The sequence below is a fragment of the Sphaeramia orbicularis genome, unplaced genomic scaffold (genome assembly GCF_902148855.1).
Source record: "Sphaeramia orbicularis unplaced genomic scaffold, fSphaOr1.1, whole genome shotgun sequence".
Classification (NCBI taxonomy): domain Eukaryota; kingdom Metazoa; phylum Chordata; class Actinopteri; order Kurtiformes; family Apogonidae; genus Sphaeramia; species Sphaeramia orbicularis.
Window position 1 is genome coordinate 165,564 of NW_021941463.1, and position 18,475 is coordinate 184,038.

The 18,475-nt window shown below is 42.8% G+C and overlaps 1 protein-coding gene across 1 annotated transcript; it reads right to left on the reverse strand.

Annotated features, from left to right (window-relative positions):
• Positions 1–5,521: 5,521 nt before the first annotated feature.
• On the reverse strand, positions 5,522–16,313 carry LOC115415871 (acid-sensing ion channel 4-A-like). The gene is made up of 7 exons (XM_030129530.1): positions 16,289–16,313; positions 15,942–15,995; positions 14,290–14,443; positions 13,846–13,937; positions 13,014–13,093; positions 12,378–12,488; positions 5,522–5,584 (listed from the first exon to the last, which is right to left on the reverse strand). The coding sequence occupies exons 1-7, from the start codon at positions 16,311–16,313 to the stop codon at positions 5,522–5,524; spliced, it is 579 nt and encodes a 192-aa protein (XP_029985390.1).
• Between the last annotated feature and the right edge of the window lie 2,162 nt (positions 16,314–18,475).

An 18,475-nucleotide genomic window follows, 5' to 3' on the forward strand; every position in this document is an offset into this window, starting at 1 on the left:
GAGGACAGAGCTTTTAATATGGAGAACAGCTTCATGTACACGATAACACTGTTCAGATTTCATAATTTAAGACTCATGCTTTGTGTTTAACATTGAGTAAATACACTGTAATGTTTTTGACAGTACTTTTTAATGTATTTTGCTGACACGAGACACTTTTCACCTATGTATTAACTTAGAAACACATGCGATTAAGGCAAATCTTTTTATTGAACTGAAATTGGACTTAAAGTGTATGTTGGAAAAGGTGATATTAACTGTGGTGGTCCTACGCAGTGTTTGCTGTACTTTGTTTTTGCCATGTAAACACGGACCTTGGAGGTCAGGTTGTCGGTGACTTTTTTTGTCGTTCATTTTCTAACGCATCTCTGTCTTTACGAGATCAGTCTAATGAAAGTGCTCTATTTGATATAATATGAATGTTATTATTATATATTACACTAATGATGTGTATTGCTAGAAACAGAATAAACCCAAACCACTGTGAAAGATGGAGGGCGGAGGTTCCTATATGAAGGTGCTGCGGGGATCTGCATTCCCGTTGCCTCTTTAGAAACAAGAATCCCAAAAAACTGAGGGCGCATGGCGGATGAATCCCCAATACTCTTAAACAAAGCCGCCGTCACTGTGCGAAGCCTCCCAAGTATTTTGTCCATGTTTTCCTGTCATTTCTCTGTGAATTATGCAGATTCCGAATACTTCCGCACTAACAGAGGCTTTCAAGACAGTTTAAGTATAAATATTTTATAGAAAGTCCATTTTTAAGCCTTTTTTAGCTTTTGAAATGTTGAGAAGTATGCTGTACCCCACTTTGTACTTTGTGTATTGTTTGATCTTGAAACAATTGAAATTTATTTTCACATAGTAACTGATTTTTTTTTTTTTAAACAGGTAAATGCATAGATTCACATGTAATTCTTCTAATGTTTGGACCATTTGGTTTACATTTTTATATTCTACATATGGGTATTAGTATAACCAAAGCAATGTTTGAATTATTGTTCATCACATTCAATTATGTGCTGTAATTCCCAATGAACTGTGAATTGTAATTTTTAAATAAAGAGCTTTTTTACAAAAACAAATAAATAAAAACAATACTTTCTGCTTTTATTCTCTTTAATTGTAGCTTCAGATTCCATTTTGTCCTTTAGGTGTCAGCAGAAGAGCATGTTTGCCCTCATGCAGTGCAGATCCAGGAGCTGCAGCCGAGTGTCGAGGTGCAGGAGCAGCGTTCCCAATTCCACAAATCACATTTCTATTAACAAACGTTGTAATGTTCACTTACTTCTTAACATAAGCTGCAGGACTGCTGCTAGGATTCCTCCTCATGTCAGACCTGAGGTATTTCTGATGTCTGGGTTGGGTAAAAACAGGGAAAACGTTGCGACCTTAATTACAGCTTTAGTTATTTCAAGGGTCCGTATGCACTGCCCGGAGGCATGCTGTAAAACCACATAACTACAGAGCAGCTGGGAGTTAATTCTAAGTCATTATTTTGTACTTCATTTTACATACGATCCCAGGACTTTCTCCTCCCACACAGCAACAGAGCTGTTCCATGTTGTCAAGAAAAGACTTCTAGAAACAACAACAATGTGGGTTCACCTGCACTGAGTCTTTTAAGGAGCAGAGTAACACATTTTTCAGCCAGAAATGTCTTTATCGTCTGTGTTATTGTAACAAGATAATGATACTTCTTCAATTACACTCCCACACGGTCTTCACAAAAGCCTGAGATGCTTTTAATTCTTATTATTTTGTATGAAATGTCTTTGTATTATACTGTATACGCCCAAGGGAGTGTGAAAAGGTTTGGATGTGGGTAGTAAGTGTAGTAAATACAACTAGGCAACACGGAGTTACAAAGGCTCTGGATTTAGGAGGCACTGGTTTTACCAATCTAAACTTTAATAGTCATTGTATTTACCATATTTAACATATATAAAATGTGTTCTAACAGAGCAAATAATCACAAGATCACACTTCTGTACAAAATGTAAGCGTTCCTCGTTACTGCAGTGACGGTCCATTTCCATTTCTGCCAGATGGGAGATGAAATTTGTTCATATGAAGTACTGACAGCAGCTTGCATCACCCTGCACTTACTATATTTTTCTCTTCTCAGATGACCTCTCAGACCTCAGCTAAAATATGCAGCTGAAAAAAAGGACAAAACAGTACATATTCAAAATGTAACATCAGTGGCGGTTGAGATCAATTGGATTTACATGGGTAATGTAATAAGCGCACCTAAACAGAATGTCATGGAGCTATAAAAGGCGGGCCCAAAGAGCTGTGCAAGAGGGGAGCTGAGATTAGAGGCTGGAGGAATCCCAGGAATGTCAGCTACATGTTGTCAAGCTGGGAAGATGTCCCATCTGCTACAGAACAGACCTGCCGCTCGCCCACAGCCCCGTGACACCTCCGACAAAGCGCACAGCCTCGAAAACCAACTGTGTTTGAGTCGCTACTGGTGGTATTACATATTTTTCTACAGAATTTCCAGGATCGATTTGAGTGTAGCTAAAGTACAGCATGAAGGGGATGAAAAAGCCTTGGAGCTCTGAGTAACATTCACATAAAACTCCAGGGTTAAAACGTAGCCTTGTATTCATCCCAACACTCCAGTCCCCGGGTGACTTGTCTGAGGAAAGCTACAGTTATTGATGACAGAGGAGAAGATTGTTATGCATAGCCTGTCCAGGATGCCATCAGAGATTGTGATTGGGAACCTTTTGAAAATGTCAAAGTGACACATGATTACGAATATTAAACAGCCATGTAAAGCCCATGATTACTTGACAAGAAGAGGGGATATGACAGATGGAAGACAGTGGAATCTCCCTGGGATGTAATACACAGTGATCAGAATGCACTGAACACACATGAAGCCCACATATGGAAACACCACATACCCTGAACAAAACTTTAGGATTTAGTCGACTGTGTTTATTGCATTTATAGCGGTAGGATTATTTGTTAAAGAGGCATGTTCTGCACATTTGATTGGCCTATAACACTACAGGAACATGTAACATAAAGCTCACTCCTGTACAGTTCCTCCTCAGTGAAGCTAAACTGGAACTGAATTCAGAAAAGTTGGATTTGAGATCAAACAAATTAGCTCAAGTCATGCAGCATCATCCAGCTCGTCTTAGAAATTAAGGGGTTATTTGGACAATCTAATAAAGCCTTTCCATAGCAGGATCTTAACTAAACATAGTTTATAATTTGGGCAGACAAGGCCAGACCAAACTCAAACACGAGGCCAGGAGATTCCACAGTGACTGGAAAAAACAAAAAGCACAAAACAAGATTATAGAAAGTAAAATATCAAAATGCTTTCTGTGGAAGAAATGAAGCAACTGAAAAAAACAAAAAAAACAAAAAAACAACAGAAAAACAAAGTGGTTTAAGGAACTGGATGTGGTTTTGGGGCCCAAATCAGTTTGTGCTGGCCTCAGCAGTGCCCAGGGGCTGGTGAAAATGCAAACGGAAATCAATAGGAGCGGCACTACTTCCACTGTCTGTTCCCCAACTGCTTCTGCAAATGGAACAGCAGCATATGCAGCGGAACAACAACATACGTAGGAGTAGTTACGCCACAAAAGTGTAGTACAGTCGGTCTGATTTAAGCAGTGTAAATCCAAAACACCTTAGTATGTGCAATACAGCTGGAAAAGAGAAGAATGCGCCCTCCCCAGGTCTTTAAGGTTCAGGTTATGTGAAGGTCACAGGTTGTAAAGGATGTTCCTTCAGTGCAAAAGGTACTAGTGAGTGACCTGACCTGAAACAGTCGAGTTGAGCCCAGCGGCTCTACACCAGTCCATGTGTTTCACTTTTATTTGATAACTTGTGCTCTTAAACTGTGCTGCATTTGTCCCACCCTTTTAGCTTCAAACAATATCCCGACCTCCGGAGCAATGAGCCGAGTGCCGAGCCACAACAGCTGCACTTTTAACCGATTCTCCGACGCTTGTTTTGGTCATGGATCAGTCCAACTAAGCCGCATCAGTCTAACGTGCTCAGTCATGTGTGTAAAATGTTAAAGTGCACATGCGACACACAAACACGTTGGGTTTCCGTGTGTTTCAGACGTTACACTGACTTACATTCATTTCCCAGAGACGAACCCTAACCTTAAAATGAACGCTTACACCTTGAATTGAACAATCCGTCCCCATAATGCAGCCCAGTCCCCACAAGTGATACAGATTTATGTCCCCTAACTTAATAAATACTGTATCTCACACACATACACAGAGTCGACACTGTAAATAGCTGCAACACTTTTACAGTGGTGCTGGCTTAAAGCTGAAGAGATGACTTAGCAAAAATAAAATCCAGTCCCTTATTGCTTATGTCAGCATAAAGTCAAAATGCTAACCAAGTAAAGAGTGGTATGAGCAAACGGGAAGTCAAGAGGGATGACTACGAAGAGTCCTTTTTAGTACAACTGTAAACACGACCAAGTGTGTGTTGTTTATGCAGGGAGACAAAGATATGGAAATGGAAAATATAAAGTAGTCCATTTTCCTGAACTGGGACAAATGTATAGATGTTTGGCAGTCTAACATATCTGCAGATTGTAATTGTACAGTAATTGCTACAATCGTGATTGCTATTGTCATATAAAATCTCTTTTCTAAAATGTATAAATGGCTAAATTAATAATCTGTTAAGTTATATTAACTGAATATAAACAACAAACATTAAAACAGAGCTTTCTCATTTTAAAGTTGGACTTTATGTACAATTACAATGCTACTCTCTAACACCTTAACCACAGACCAGACCAAGTGAACCAGTGGAAAGATGTCGCTAGATCTTCTAATGTCATACATTTCAGCCTAAATTATTCCCCTCTGGATGGATGGATGTGACACCAATAAGATTTGCTCACCAAAGTATCTTGTATACAATAGAACATGTAGATAATAGCATATCTTTAAATAATTACATAATTTATGATGTGATGGCTTGATATGGTACAGTGTGGAGGAATAGTTGGAGAAGAGGTAAGTAAATCGGGGGATACAGATAGAAAAACTAAACAAAATCTAGCAGCTGAGATGCTAGTTGAATAAATAAATCATAGTTTTCCTTTTCTGGATCAAGGTGACATGCAGTCCTCCTCGTGTTCCCTTGTCATGATCACGTACCAAAAGCTGGTCCTGAATCACAAAGTGCCCGACTTAAAGCGGGGCGAAGTTGAGAGGGGTCCCATCCGGACAGAAGAAAAGGAAAAAGCGGTGTCCAATTTGTGCCTACGTACTGTATGTTTAAGTGGGTTTTTTAGCAGCACAAGTTATTGTTCGACTTTGGCTGTAGCTTTTTCACTGGTGACAACAAAGGACTGACAAGAAACGCCGAGGCTCTGTTAGCGAGAACCACACACACACACTTTGATCTTTTGGTGTCACCAGGACTGGAGATGATGGTCGGCTCTAGCAGGCGAAGTCCTCAAACACTCCATGGTGCCCTGTGTGATGGTGGGGGTGGGGGGGTGGGGTGGTGGTCATGGGCAGGATGGTGTTGGCGTACGCCCCTCCGGATGACTCCGCGTCATGTCATTGGGCTCCTGTTGAAAACACAGCGACGATAAATCAGGCTGAACAAACATCAGTACAGTTATATTATAGTAATGCTGCGTTCCAGGCCGTTTTTTGAGCCCGTAAGTCACGACTTCAAACCACGACTCACGACTTTGTAACGTTCCAGGCCAGTCATGCCAAACTGCCTGAGCACAAGGAATTGTGGAAGCTAGATGTAAACAAACCAGCATGGTGGACCGTGCTCATTTACAATCATTTCTATCGCCAAAGGTGTTTGCTCTTTGCTTATCTGAGGGAAACAGAGGAGAAAAAACAGCGCATAAGGCAAGAGAAGCTGTTCTACCTTTGATGTTCTGTTATTTGTATATTTGAATACGTATTTGGAATTAATTTTCTGTCACTCACTGGACTGAAAACTAGCTAACACTAGAGCAGCTGCTGATTATACAGAACATTTACAGATAAATAATATCAGAGCAATACCTTGTTTTAATAAACAATCTGCATAAACACCACATCCACGGGGGGGCACCATTGCTACATGATGTCAGAACTCAGAACTGGGAGAACATGGATCTAGTACGAGTTCACGAGTGGAAGTCCCAGGTTTGACTGAACATTCCAGAGCATTTACACTGGTAGAAGGTTGGACAAACACGAGTTACGGGTTGCCTGGAACACAGCATAATATATGGTTACAATATGACTGTTCTCTGTTTGCCCTTTTGTATTAACTCTGTATCTGTTTTTACCACGTTGTGTGTTCGTCCCTTGGCTGCTTATTGTAAAGTGTCTCTGAGTACTTCGAAAAGTGCTATATAAAACCAATGTATATTATTATCAATGCTATAATGAGACAAAGTCATTGAACAAAATATTCTGTTTTAGACCCTTGTTACAAAACAGACAGTATTCCTACTAATGGCAAATGAACATGAATATTCCAATATTCTGGCTTCCATTAAACAAGCTACAGCTATAAGTAGTAATTCTACTTTGAAATATTAAAAAAAATACATAAAATTATCATTAGTGTTTAGAATTTATAGTTCTGAAGTTCTGCCAAAAATGCCAATGGATTGGATTGTACATACAGGAAGTGAATATGACCACTACAGGTAGTAGTGAGTCAGTCTGCCGGTCCCATGGTGATGAAAACAAACACCACAGGGCATTTGAGCTAAGCATCAGAAAGTGATCCAATTGGATGAGAACCATTAAGAAACAATCTTTACAGTCAAAGAAAGTGACAAGAATGGAGTTGGATGGAAAATGTCAGTTTCTTCTACATGTGTGAGTTTGACTCTGAGGCTGATGAAGGTACACGGTAATTATGGGATGTTCTTATCTTTGCTAAGTTTCTGTTTGTTGATCCGTGGTTCAGACTAAACTGTGACAGTTCTGACCTGTTTGTTGGATTCAAACAGATCTTTAGTTCAGTTATTGACAACACAAACCAACAGAAAACAGAGGATTAGTGGTTTTACTGTGGATGTTTGAGTCTAAAAACACAGCTAAGCTAACAGAGCTAAGCTAACAGAGCTATAATGTAAACTATCAGCTGACGTAGCAGAAGATTATAAGGCTTATATAAGTGTTATTTTGACCAAATGTCAAAATATGTGACTGAGTTTTACTTTGAAAGAAGAACCCTGCGAACCCTGACCCTGTGAGCCCTGACCCTGTGAACTCTGACCCTGTGACCCCTGACCCTGTGAACACTGACCCTGTGAACCCTGATCCTGTGAACCCTGGCCCTGTGAGCCCTGACCCTGTGAACTCTGACCATGTGAACCCTGACCCTGTGAACCCTGACCCTGTGAACTCTGACCCTGTGAACTGACCCTGTGAACCCTGACCCTGTGACCCTGACCCTGTGACCTGACCCTGTGAACCCTGACCCTGTGAACCCTGATCCTGTGAACCCTAACCCTGTAAACCCTAACCTTGTGAACCCTGACCCTAACCCTGTGACCCCTGACCCTGCGAACCCTGACCCTGCGAACCCTGACCCTGCGAACCCTGGCCCTGTGAGCCCTGACCCTGTGAACCCTGACCCTGTGAACCCTGACCCTGTGAACCCTAACCCTGTGAACTCTGACCCTGTGAACCCTGACCCTGTGAACCCTAACCCTGTGAACCCTGACCCTGTGAACCCTGACCCTGTGAACCTTGACCCTGACCCTGTGAACCCTGACCCTGTGAACCCTGGCCCTGTGAGCCCTGACCCTGTGAACTCTGACCCTGTGAACCCTGACCCTGCGAACCCTAACCCTGTGAACCCTGACCCTGTGAACCCTAACCCTGTGAACCCTGACCCTGTGAACCCTGACCCTGTGAACCTTGACCCTAACCCTGTGAACCCTGACCCTGCGAACCCTGGCCCTGTGAGCCCTGACCCTGTGAACTCTGACCCTGTGAACCCTGACCCTGTGAACCCTAACCCTGTGAACCCTGGCCCTGTGAACCCTGACCCTGTGAACTCTGACCTTGTGAACCCTGACCCTGTGAACCCTAACCCTGTGAACCCTGACCCTGTGAACCTTGACCCTGACCCTGTGAACCCTGATCCTGTGAACCCTAACCTTGTGAACCCTGACCCTAACCCTGTGACCCCTGACCCTGTGAACCCTGACCCTAACCCTTTGAACCCTGACCCTGTGACCCCTGACCCTAACCCTAACTCATAAATAGGTAAGAGGCCGTACATCACAACCTGTGGAAACACCCCATTACAGCCTCCTCCATGTGGGACTGGTAGAACCTGGAAATGAACCCCGTTCTGTTGTTTCATGAGGTGAATTGGACAAGCAAGTCTGTTTTCACTTGGATGTACTGACATCATTCCCCAGTTCTGATGTCCAGGGCAGGCTCACCACTGACAGGAAACTGTTGAAAGATGGAAAAATGTTCCTGACAGTAGCTGACGTACATGTCATCCATCTCATTATCTTTTGAGCTGTTGGTTTTTTTGGAGGATTTAAGTTTGCTCTTTCAGTGAATATCCATGCTAGTTTATGACATGAACCTCCTGAATATGCACCAAAATACTTTTAAAACTTGAACTCATCATCTCCAGGACAGTCCTCATGGTTTCTGAGCAGGACATAAGTTGAATAAATGCACAGAGAATACAAAATAAATGGAATATCCCATCAAATTGCACAGATTACATAGGATTTGTGGTGGAATTTGTCCTTTACAAATTACAGACATGGACGATTTGCGTGGGATTAAGATCAAAGACAACTCCCGCAATTATTGCACATTACAAACATCTATAAGTAAAACTAGTTCTATACAAATAGGGCTTAAAATAAATAAACTGCACACATGTTGAAAGAACGTTCCTAAAACCTGAATGATATCAGCATATCCCCCATGTCTTACTGAGAAAATATTACATTTGGAACAAGCACTAATTAAATAAGTTATTTATATCAAATTCAGAATATTCTCATATTTTAAGTAATAGTTGAATATTATTGTGTAGATAAGGATAGTGAACAGGTACAGTTAAAACCCACGAGGCTTTTAACTCTCTGTTTATCTCCAAACTAAACAAACAGGATAAAACCGAATTAATGACTCAGAAAATCTATTTTCAGAAATATTAGAAGAAATCCTTGTGAGGCTCATTAATTAAAGCACATCTGGTCTTCTAAATCCATTTTGCACAATTTGCATTAACCAATATTTTTGCTATGGTTTGATTTGAAAGAGTAATCTGAAAGCCCAAATGCCTTGGGTAAATTTTCATTTTATACACTCTGGTTATTCCGCTGTTGTAGACGTATTTATACAGAGTGTGGTGTAAAAAAAGACCCCACCTGGGTTTGACAGAGCACACACTTCTTTAACCCTTTTACTCAGAGTTTCCAACCGTTTTGAGCCATAGCACATATTTTACATTAGAAAAATCCCAAGGAACACCACCAAACAAAAATGTCACTAAAGGTCTATTTCTGTAAATATAATGCAAATCTGGTCTCAGTGTACTTCCTCAGTGTGAAACCTGGGCCTGTTTAGTTGAACACAAAGCTGATATTCTTGCAGGAATTGAACAAAGACACTCATGAATGTTCCTCGACAGCTCTGAGTCTGTTTTGTCTTTTATATCAGTCATGTTTTTAGAGTCCACCTCACACACATACAGTAGGATGGTCAAAGGAAACACAAGCGCAGCAGCTTTGCTTTCCACAATGGGGAACTCCTTGGCAGCAGTCACTAGACACTCTCCTGTGTGTGTGTGTGTGTGTGTGTGTGGGGGGGGGGGGGGGGGGGGGGGGGGGGGGGCGGCACATCGGGGGTGCACTGGGGGTGCACTGGCGTTTGGAACAAGAAATGCTGATAGGGGGGCGTCTGTGACCCCTTGGACAGACCCCCAGCTTTGGGGTCCGTCGTATAATAGTATGGGAGGCATATCTCTCCCGCACCAACCCGATACCTGGGGTTTGTGAGTAACCTGCTAATCTGCGCATCACTAGTGAGGGGGGCTTTATCAACCGAACACACTGCATTGGAGGTGGTTTACTTTCACTTTTATTTTGCAAAGGGAAACAGGAGCGTGTTGTTGTGGTGGATCACTGGTGCGTGCTGTCCTATGTACGCTGCTCTTACACCAGTCAGGTGAAATTCCACAACACACCTGATGATTTCTCAGGGCACAGTGGTTGGAAAACACTGCTTTAACTGACGCACATTCCTTAAACATCCATCAGTTTGCATTAAGACTGGACTGTGTTTCAATGGAAAAACCTCATGTGGTCTGAGGAGTCCACGTTGACCCTGGTCCAGAGGGATGGAGAGAGGTGGATAAAGCGATTACCCATCATGCCTCTGGTCTACAGTGCCAGTCTGTGGGTCAGTATTACCCATCATCCCTCTGGTCTACAGTACCAGTCTGTGGGTCAGTATTACCCATCATGCCTAGTGTCTACAGTTCCAGTCTGTGGGTCAGTATTACCCATCATGCCTCTGGTCTACAGTACCAGTCTGTGGGTCAGTATTACCCATCATGCCTCTGGTCTACAGTTCCAGTCTGTGATCAGAGCCCTATAAAGAGAGTTACGACATTCTTTGATGTTCCGATGTTCCACTCCGGTGATCATGTGGTTCATGTAAGCCTGAATAGCTCCAAATGAACTGAGCACTGTCATGTTATTCAATGGAACAAACAACAGTGAGCATAGAAAATCTAAAACAAGCCCCACCCACCCATTGTGTCACTACGGTGTGTACTGTTGTGTGTGTTCTACTTCTGAGTAGTGGAGTTGACCAATGAAAGGACTGACTGTATTACTGTGAAAACTGACATTTAGGTTTAAAGGTTGGTGTTAGCTTGGATAGGCTACTTCCATGAGTGGTGCTAACTTTATCAGTTTATTCATTCTGTAATTGGACTGGACTGGTACGGAGATAGATAATGGACCATTGGAGTTTTCCTATTGTAGGACTGTGGTCCAATCAGAAAACAGTGTTTATCTGTGAACACTGTGTGTCTGCCAAGCTCTGCTCTGAGAACACACACAATAAGGCATTAACCACAGGACAGCAGACAGGCTAACTTAGCATGTTAGTGTTAGCACACACACAATAAGGCATTTTAACCACAGGATAGCATACAGGCTAACTTCGCATGTTAGCGTTAGCACACACACAATAAGGCATTTTAACCACAGGATAGCATACAGGCTAACTTAGCATGTTAGTGTTAGCACACACACAATAAGGCATTTTAACCACAGGATAGCATACAGGCTAACTTCGCATGTTAGCGTTAGCACAGACCATGACCTCAGTAAAAACTCAACATTAACAAACTTAAAACTCAACAGAATTTTTATAGGATGAGTCAGATCTTCGAAACCCCACATCCTCACTAAGAAACAGCTGTTAGCTCAGTGTTCAAATATCCGCACTAAAAAGTTTCTATCATAGCTATAGACTGATGAGGTACAGCGTTGGACCTCATCCACGGTACAAAGATGCTACGGCAAGGGGGACAACAAGTCAGCTTGGGGGTTGTTTCACCATAACCCCCAAATATGGAGATTGGGGACCAAGCCCTAAAGACAGACAGACTGATACAAGGACAGCTGACCTGAGAGACGATCAGGAAGTCCTGGGGGACTCAACTAGTGCATAGTGTACAGGAACGCAACTACCTCCTGTTTGTCATGGCTAAACAACAAAGTACCAGACCTGGAGACAAGCAGGGTTTCAGCTGAAGTCCAGCATCCTGAGGCTGTACGCAAAACTGAGGACTAGTAAGTGTCAGAGCTACTGTCCAGGAGGAAACAGAAAACCTCCAGGAATATCAAGAAAATGGCCCCCAATGACCAGACAAGACCTCAAGTGTGTGTGTGTGTGTGTGTGTGTGTACATATATAGGTATTATACATATATATTATTTATATATTTTTAATATATTATTCATTCACTGAGCAAAAATACACAAGTATAGGGACTTAGTGTGAATCCTCAGACACACACACAACACACACACACATCACAGGCCACTTGGCTTTTAATATAGATGTGTAATTCATAAATGACAGAGGTCTATTGTTGCGATATCAGCCACTTCACAATAAACTTGTGCAATAACCAAACCAGGCTCCAGGGTTGGGCTTAGGATGTTGTGTTGACAGTGGTCAGGACATTCCTTTGGAACATTACACTCGTTAATGTTTTAGAAGAGGCCAAATATTAATTTGCTTCCCTGTGAATGATGCCCTTGTGTTTCCCTGAGGCCCTCCCAGCTCTGCAGGAACATGGTGGAGTTTGTGGAAGGCGGTGCAGGTGCCGTTACTGTACCTTTGCTTTCATCTCCTCCAGACCCACTGTTGCTACAGTGCTGGTCTGCTGTTTGTTCTTCTTGTCGTCTTTCTGCGGCCTCAGCAGACGTTGTAGCCGGTGTTTGATCACCTAGTTCCATCCACCGTATGGCGGAGGGTGGGAGGGAGGAGATGAGGGTGGAGACAAGAGATGCAGCACAGTGAGGAGTTCATTGGTTATGATGTGCATTAGAAAACCTGCCTCTGATTGGGTTTATTCATGTGTTTTTGGCAGCAGCAGACGAGCTGCTTAGAAAGTTTAAAGTGGATGCAGCTGAGGCAGGAGATTGTTTCATGATCAGTGTTAGGAACATGTCTTGGGCTCCGTCCCCAGCGGATATTAGTTTCTCCAGCCTGGAAATCAAATAAAACCTCCTCACATGCATAATAAGTGATAACATTTGCACTGCCAGTCCTTAGATTGGCAAAAGTGTCTGTCTGAGGAAGAGCACACACAGATATCTGCCACAAATAACCTCCACGCTAAACAAAACAAAACAAAACAAAAAAAAAAACAAGGACTTTGACAAAATAAAAACAAAGACCTGATTAGGCACCAGCTGATGTGTTTGGATTGTTTGTGTGCTTTCTGTGGTCAGAGTGAGTGACAGCGTACCTCATAGATGTAATCCAGTATTTCTAAGAATGTCAGGATACTGGCTCCAATGAACAAGCCCATCTGCCCACCGATGTCCCCTGGAATCAACACAGCATTCAGAGCACAGTACAAGTACCTGTTGGCCCTGAAAACACACAGCATCCACCACAGCAGCACCGTTCATGTCCTACCAACACCCAGCACCCAACATCCAGCACCCAGCACCCAACACCCAGCACCCAACACCCTGCACCCAACACCCTGCACCCTGCACCCGACCGACACCAGCACCCGACACCCAAAACCCAGCACCCAACACTCAGCACCCAACACCCAGCACCCAACACCCAACACCCAGCACCCAACACCCAACACCCAACACCCAGCACCCAACACCCAGCACCCAACACTCAGCACCCAACACCCAGCACCCAACACTCAGCACCCAACACCCAGCACCCAACACCCAACACTCAGCACCAACACCCAACACCTAGCACCAACACCCAGCACCCAACACTCAGCACCCAACACCCAGCATCCAACACCCAGCAAACACTCAGCACCCAACACCCAGCACCCAACACCCTGCACCCAGCACCCGACACCCAGCACCCAACACTCAGCCCAACACCCAGCACCCAACGCCCAGCACCCAACATCCACACCCAGCGCCCAGCACCCAACGCCCAGTACCCAACATCCAACACCCAGCGCCCAACACCCAGCACTCAACGCCCAGCACCCAACGCCCAGGACCCAACACCCAGCACCCAACACCCAGCACCCAACGCCCAGCACCAGCACCCTGTCCAAAAGGTTCAGAAAAAAGGGAGCAAAATGATCGTACCTAATAAACCGGCCACATCATAGGCTTTCTTCTGTTCGATGGTTTCATAGTTCAGAGCTTCAAAGAAGATATCCAACACCAGGAAGTTATCTCTGGAAAACACACCAAGGCACAGTGTTAAAAACTGACACACTACCACTACTATTACTACTACTAATACTAAAGGTTGACGTTAGGGTCCTTAAGGGTTAAGGGTGGACATTTGGGTCTGTAAGGGTTAAAGGTGGACGTTTGGGTCTTTATGGGTTAAAGGTGGACGTTTGGGTCTTGAAGGGTTAAAGGTGGACGTTTGGGTCTTGAAGGGTTAAAGGTGGACGTTTGGGTCTTTATGGGTTAAAGGTGGACGTTTGGGTCTTTATGGGTTAAAGGTGGACATTTGGGTCTTGAAGGGTTCAAGTTTGGGTCTTCATGGGTTAAAGGTGGACGTTTGGGTCGGTAACCTACCTGATGTAGTCCTCTGACTTGTCATATTTCCTGGAGAGGTAGCGAGCAGAGCCTTTGCTGGGGATTTTGACCATGGAGAGCTCTTTACCGTAGCGGGTGAGATTACAGGGCGTTTCGCATGGACAGGTATCCCCACTGTTCTTCTGTAGCTGAGCTGGAAGAACATGTAAACAGTGGCTGAATGGATATACACCGGCTCAGTTTCAATGCAGATCTGTTGACTATCATTTGCAGAGGAAGAGACTAACTACCCAGGATCTGGAAGGAAAAGCAACACCGGAGCTATTCTGGATCAAAGGAATAAACACACTGTGTGCAGCATTCATTTGTTTTAGCGACTTTTTTAGGCATTGCAACAAGCTGGTGATACAACAGTGACATAACCAACTCATCAAGCTGTTAGGAAGAATGTTTTTGCAAAGGAATTGTCTATACATATGTAGAAGATACAGTGACAATTGCATTCATTAGCATTTATGTTTCTGGGTTTCTGTGCAATGTTAGCTCTGCTTTTACTGCCATTTTTGTTTCAATCATCCAGGAGGGAACAACATGGCAATAATATAAATGTGAAACAAAACAGTGGAGTTAGGTTAGACTGTAAAATCCAGTCAAGGCTACTGTGTAAACATGGTGAAAAAAAACTCCACTGTGTATTCATTATTTAATATAGTTTGCAAAAATGATACAGATACAAGATGATTTGTTTGTGTAATAATATCATTGAATTGCCAGCCACTGCAGTTATTGTATTTGCAAAGAGAATAAATGATGTACATTGTGTAATTGTTACTTTGGGAGCAAAAAGCACCTGGATTCAGATTCAATTAACATGCAGGCATGAACTACACAATCCCAACTCCAAAAACAAGCCAACGAAGCAAACTGCAGAGTAAATAGCTTTCCCAGTTCTCCTTTGAAACACTAAATGCATTCAACCCAGACAAAAACAGGGAGATGGAGAACTGTAATTATAACCTGATGATTTATGTAGTTTATTACTCCAACGTTAGGTTACTTGGATGCAGGAGCAGGACGGATGCTATTCTTTGTCTGAAGTGGCACAAAAAAAACCTTTAATATCTAAATATATAAATGGTATTTTAATGTATTACTTTTGATAAAGGGAGCGGTTATTCACACAATTTGAGTCAGGAATATGACCCAACCAATACGGTCCATTCTTGGTGGATATATCTAAGATTTCATTCATCCATGTTTAAATAGGGGGTGAATCCTGTGAAGAGACATAATTAAATTTCTCACTTATTTGCCAGAGAAATTGTAATTGTACTTCTATGTCCGCTATAAAAGTGTCCTTTTTGACTGTGACGGCAGTAATGTGTCTGAAACCAAAGAGTCTTTGTTCAGTGGTGATGTGCTGGAGGTCAGAGTGGAGGCTGAAGGTGGTGGATTTAGATATGCAGGAAAAGACTTTAATAAGAACAGTTCAACAATGGAGACGGTGCAGCCACCCAACTCAAAGGACTCAATCACAATGAGGAAAAGTCATTTCAAATATCCACAGTACCTCTAGGTATTTGTATTACGAAGGGAAAAAAATCCTTATCATATTTACTGATTGTGTTTCCATTTCCCTTTGGGGGAATCTATTGTAATGAGAAAAGAAATGAAGGAAGATTGTTTCTTACCAAGTGCTTTGTCAACACAGTTGATTTTACTGGGAGGGCAGATATCTGCAGTTCCTGGAGAGGAGAACAGAAAATGAGTCTGATCAATCAGAAACAAAATGATCAGTGACCCGTGTCTGCTGCAATGAGGAACCACGGCTATGAACAACCCTCCACAGCTTATCATTCATCTCCAAATGAAGGCAGCCAGGCACACGACGGACACTTCCATCCACGGCGCCTGGGCCGTCGTGGACGTCTGTCCTTGATTGCACTGACAAATGGAGCATGTTGGCTCCACCCGTTAGGCATATTTAGAAAGTCTTTAAAAACCAATCAATGAGTCCCTTTGTGGCAGACAAACATACTGCCCAGGCCTCTGATGACAGGCATTCATCAGGGCTGCAATTAATTGGCAGAGGTGTGTTTGTCTGTCTGTGAAATGTTCGCAGGGTTAATGTTTTGTGGAAGTCGCTTTCCCAGTCACTTAGAGGTGTTAATTAACACGCAGTCAAATGAAGTTGGGAGGAGTGAATCTGTACGATTAACAACACAAATAGACTTCTACTGCCTTCACCACAAGGCTGTGTATGCTTGGGTTTTTATTTGACTGCTTCATTTCCCTTCAGCCGTGAATCAAATGAATTTCAATCTCCATCTCAAAGTATTGATCTGACACCAGATAAATCTTGGCACATTATTTTGGGAGAGAAAAGAACAGATCATACTCTCAAAATAGTTTGAGTGTGAAGTTAAAAGCTCCAACTCTGCAGTGTGTGCAACAGTCCAGACATCAAGAATAAAAATAACTTAATGTTTTTTCCAGGGATATCCAAATAGAAAGGGGCTGACAATGAAATATTCATACGGAAGCAAAGGATCTGGGAAAACACAGTTTTGCTTCTACAGTGTTAGAGGGTTAGGGTTAGGGATGGCCTTACCTTAACCCTCCAACACCAAGGTTAGGGTTAGGGCTAGGGCTAGGGCTAGGGCAGGGGTGGGCAATCCTGGTCCTCGAGGGCCGGTATCTTGCATGTTTGACATGTTTCCCTCTTCCAGCATACCTGAAGGTCATTATCAGGCTTCAGTAGAGCTTGAGGATAGACTTATCATGTGAACCAGGTGTGTTGGAAGAGGGAAACATCTAAAACATGCAGAATACCGGCCCTTGAGGACCATGATTGCCCACCCCTGGGCTAGGGCTAGCCTAACCCTAACCATGGGTCAGGAGTCCTGAGTGGAACACATAAAATACTTTAAAACAGACACATGGTGGCGCATTGCATATCTATGTGTCTTTGTGAGCACCAGATTTGATAGAAATCCTCAAATACTGTCTTTTTTTGCAGTATCCTGCCAAGGGATACAGAAAGTCCATGTAATCAAAAAGAGCAGGTCCATGAGAGCAGCAGGGACAAGAGTGTGATACAGTGGCTTACAAGGACAAACAACTTGGAGTCATTAGGATTAGAATTCATTCTCTCAGGACTGTCATTGTCTGTACATTCACAGGACTCCATCTAGTAAGTATTGCAAATTTTTTTCTGGAACAAAGTAGTGGACTGACCAGTGACTCACCAGCTAACTGGCATCCCAAGAGCCATGCTGCTGAGCTAGCATGCCAAAAAAAGGCAGTAGGATTGCAACAAGACTAATAAAACTAGTACAAAACACACTTATGGGATTATGTAGTCACATGCAGATAACAATAAGACTGCAAACACTATCTGGGTTAGTGTTCTGCTGCAAAAAACACACTAACTAATAAAATCTGAACAACAAAAGCAGCAACAGCAAACTGCGACCCAGCTGCAGAGGCTACAGAGGACTGCTGGCAGAACAGACACATCCATTAGATACCGTACAAAGCACACTGCTGCTACTGCTCATTGATACTGGGTTGTCACATCGAGGCTGTAAAAGGATTTCCAATTCACAAGTTGGCCTCAAGCTCCATTGGTGAGTTTTGAACCAGCTATTTTTGAAGGAATTTCATAACATTTAATATGCACCAATAAATTCTATTGATTATGGATAGGTGCAGGGAGCCAGTGGGGGCTACCCCCTAGTGACAGATGATCTCTTCTAAAGCCAAACTAGGCAACTGGCCCCGAAACGCTGCCACATTATTATTATATCTGATGTAACGAATGTAATATCCAGTGTTATACATCATCACAAGGATCTAAGTGGTTGTGCTGCTCTCCAAGCCCTCTCCAAGCCCTTATCGTCTATTCACATAACCCATTCACATTCTACAGGCCTGGTTCTAAGTCATTGGAGAAATTGTTGTAATAAAAATTATTCCTGAAACAGGAGCAATTTATCCAGACCTGATGTCCTGAACAAAGTTTGTGTAAATAACATGAAAAGTTAGATCATTAATGCACCTTTGTTTTGTGAAAAAAAAAACCAAACCTACCTTATGGTCCTGAGCTTATTCATAAAGAAAGTCATTATATCATTAGTCAGTATGTTCTTGCAACAACAGAACAGTATTTATTCCAATATTTATCAAACCATAAATGCACTATTTTTAACAGACTTGAGTTCAT

Bases quoted from the DNA above. Each gene is read 5' to 3' on its own strand.
- LOC115415871 (XM_030129530.1), bottom strand. From the start codon at position 16,313: ATGCCTGTCATCAGAGGCCTGGGCA. The intron at 14,444-15,941 runs GTAAGAAACAAT...ATGTTCTTCCAG, and splicing joins CTGTGTTGACAAAGCACTTG to CTCAGCTACAGAAGAACAGT. The intron at 12,489-13,013 runs GTACGCTGTCAC...GGATGGAACTAG, and splicing joins TACTGGATTACATCTATGAG to GTGATCAAACACCGGCTACA.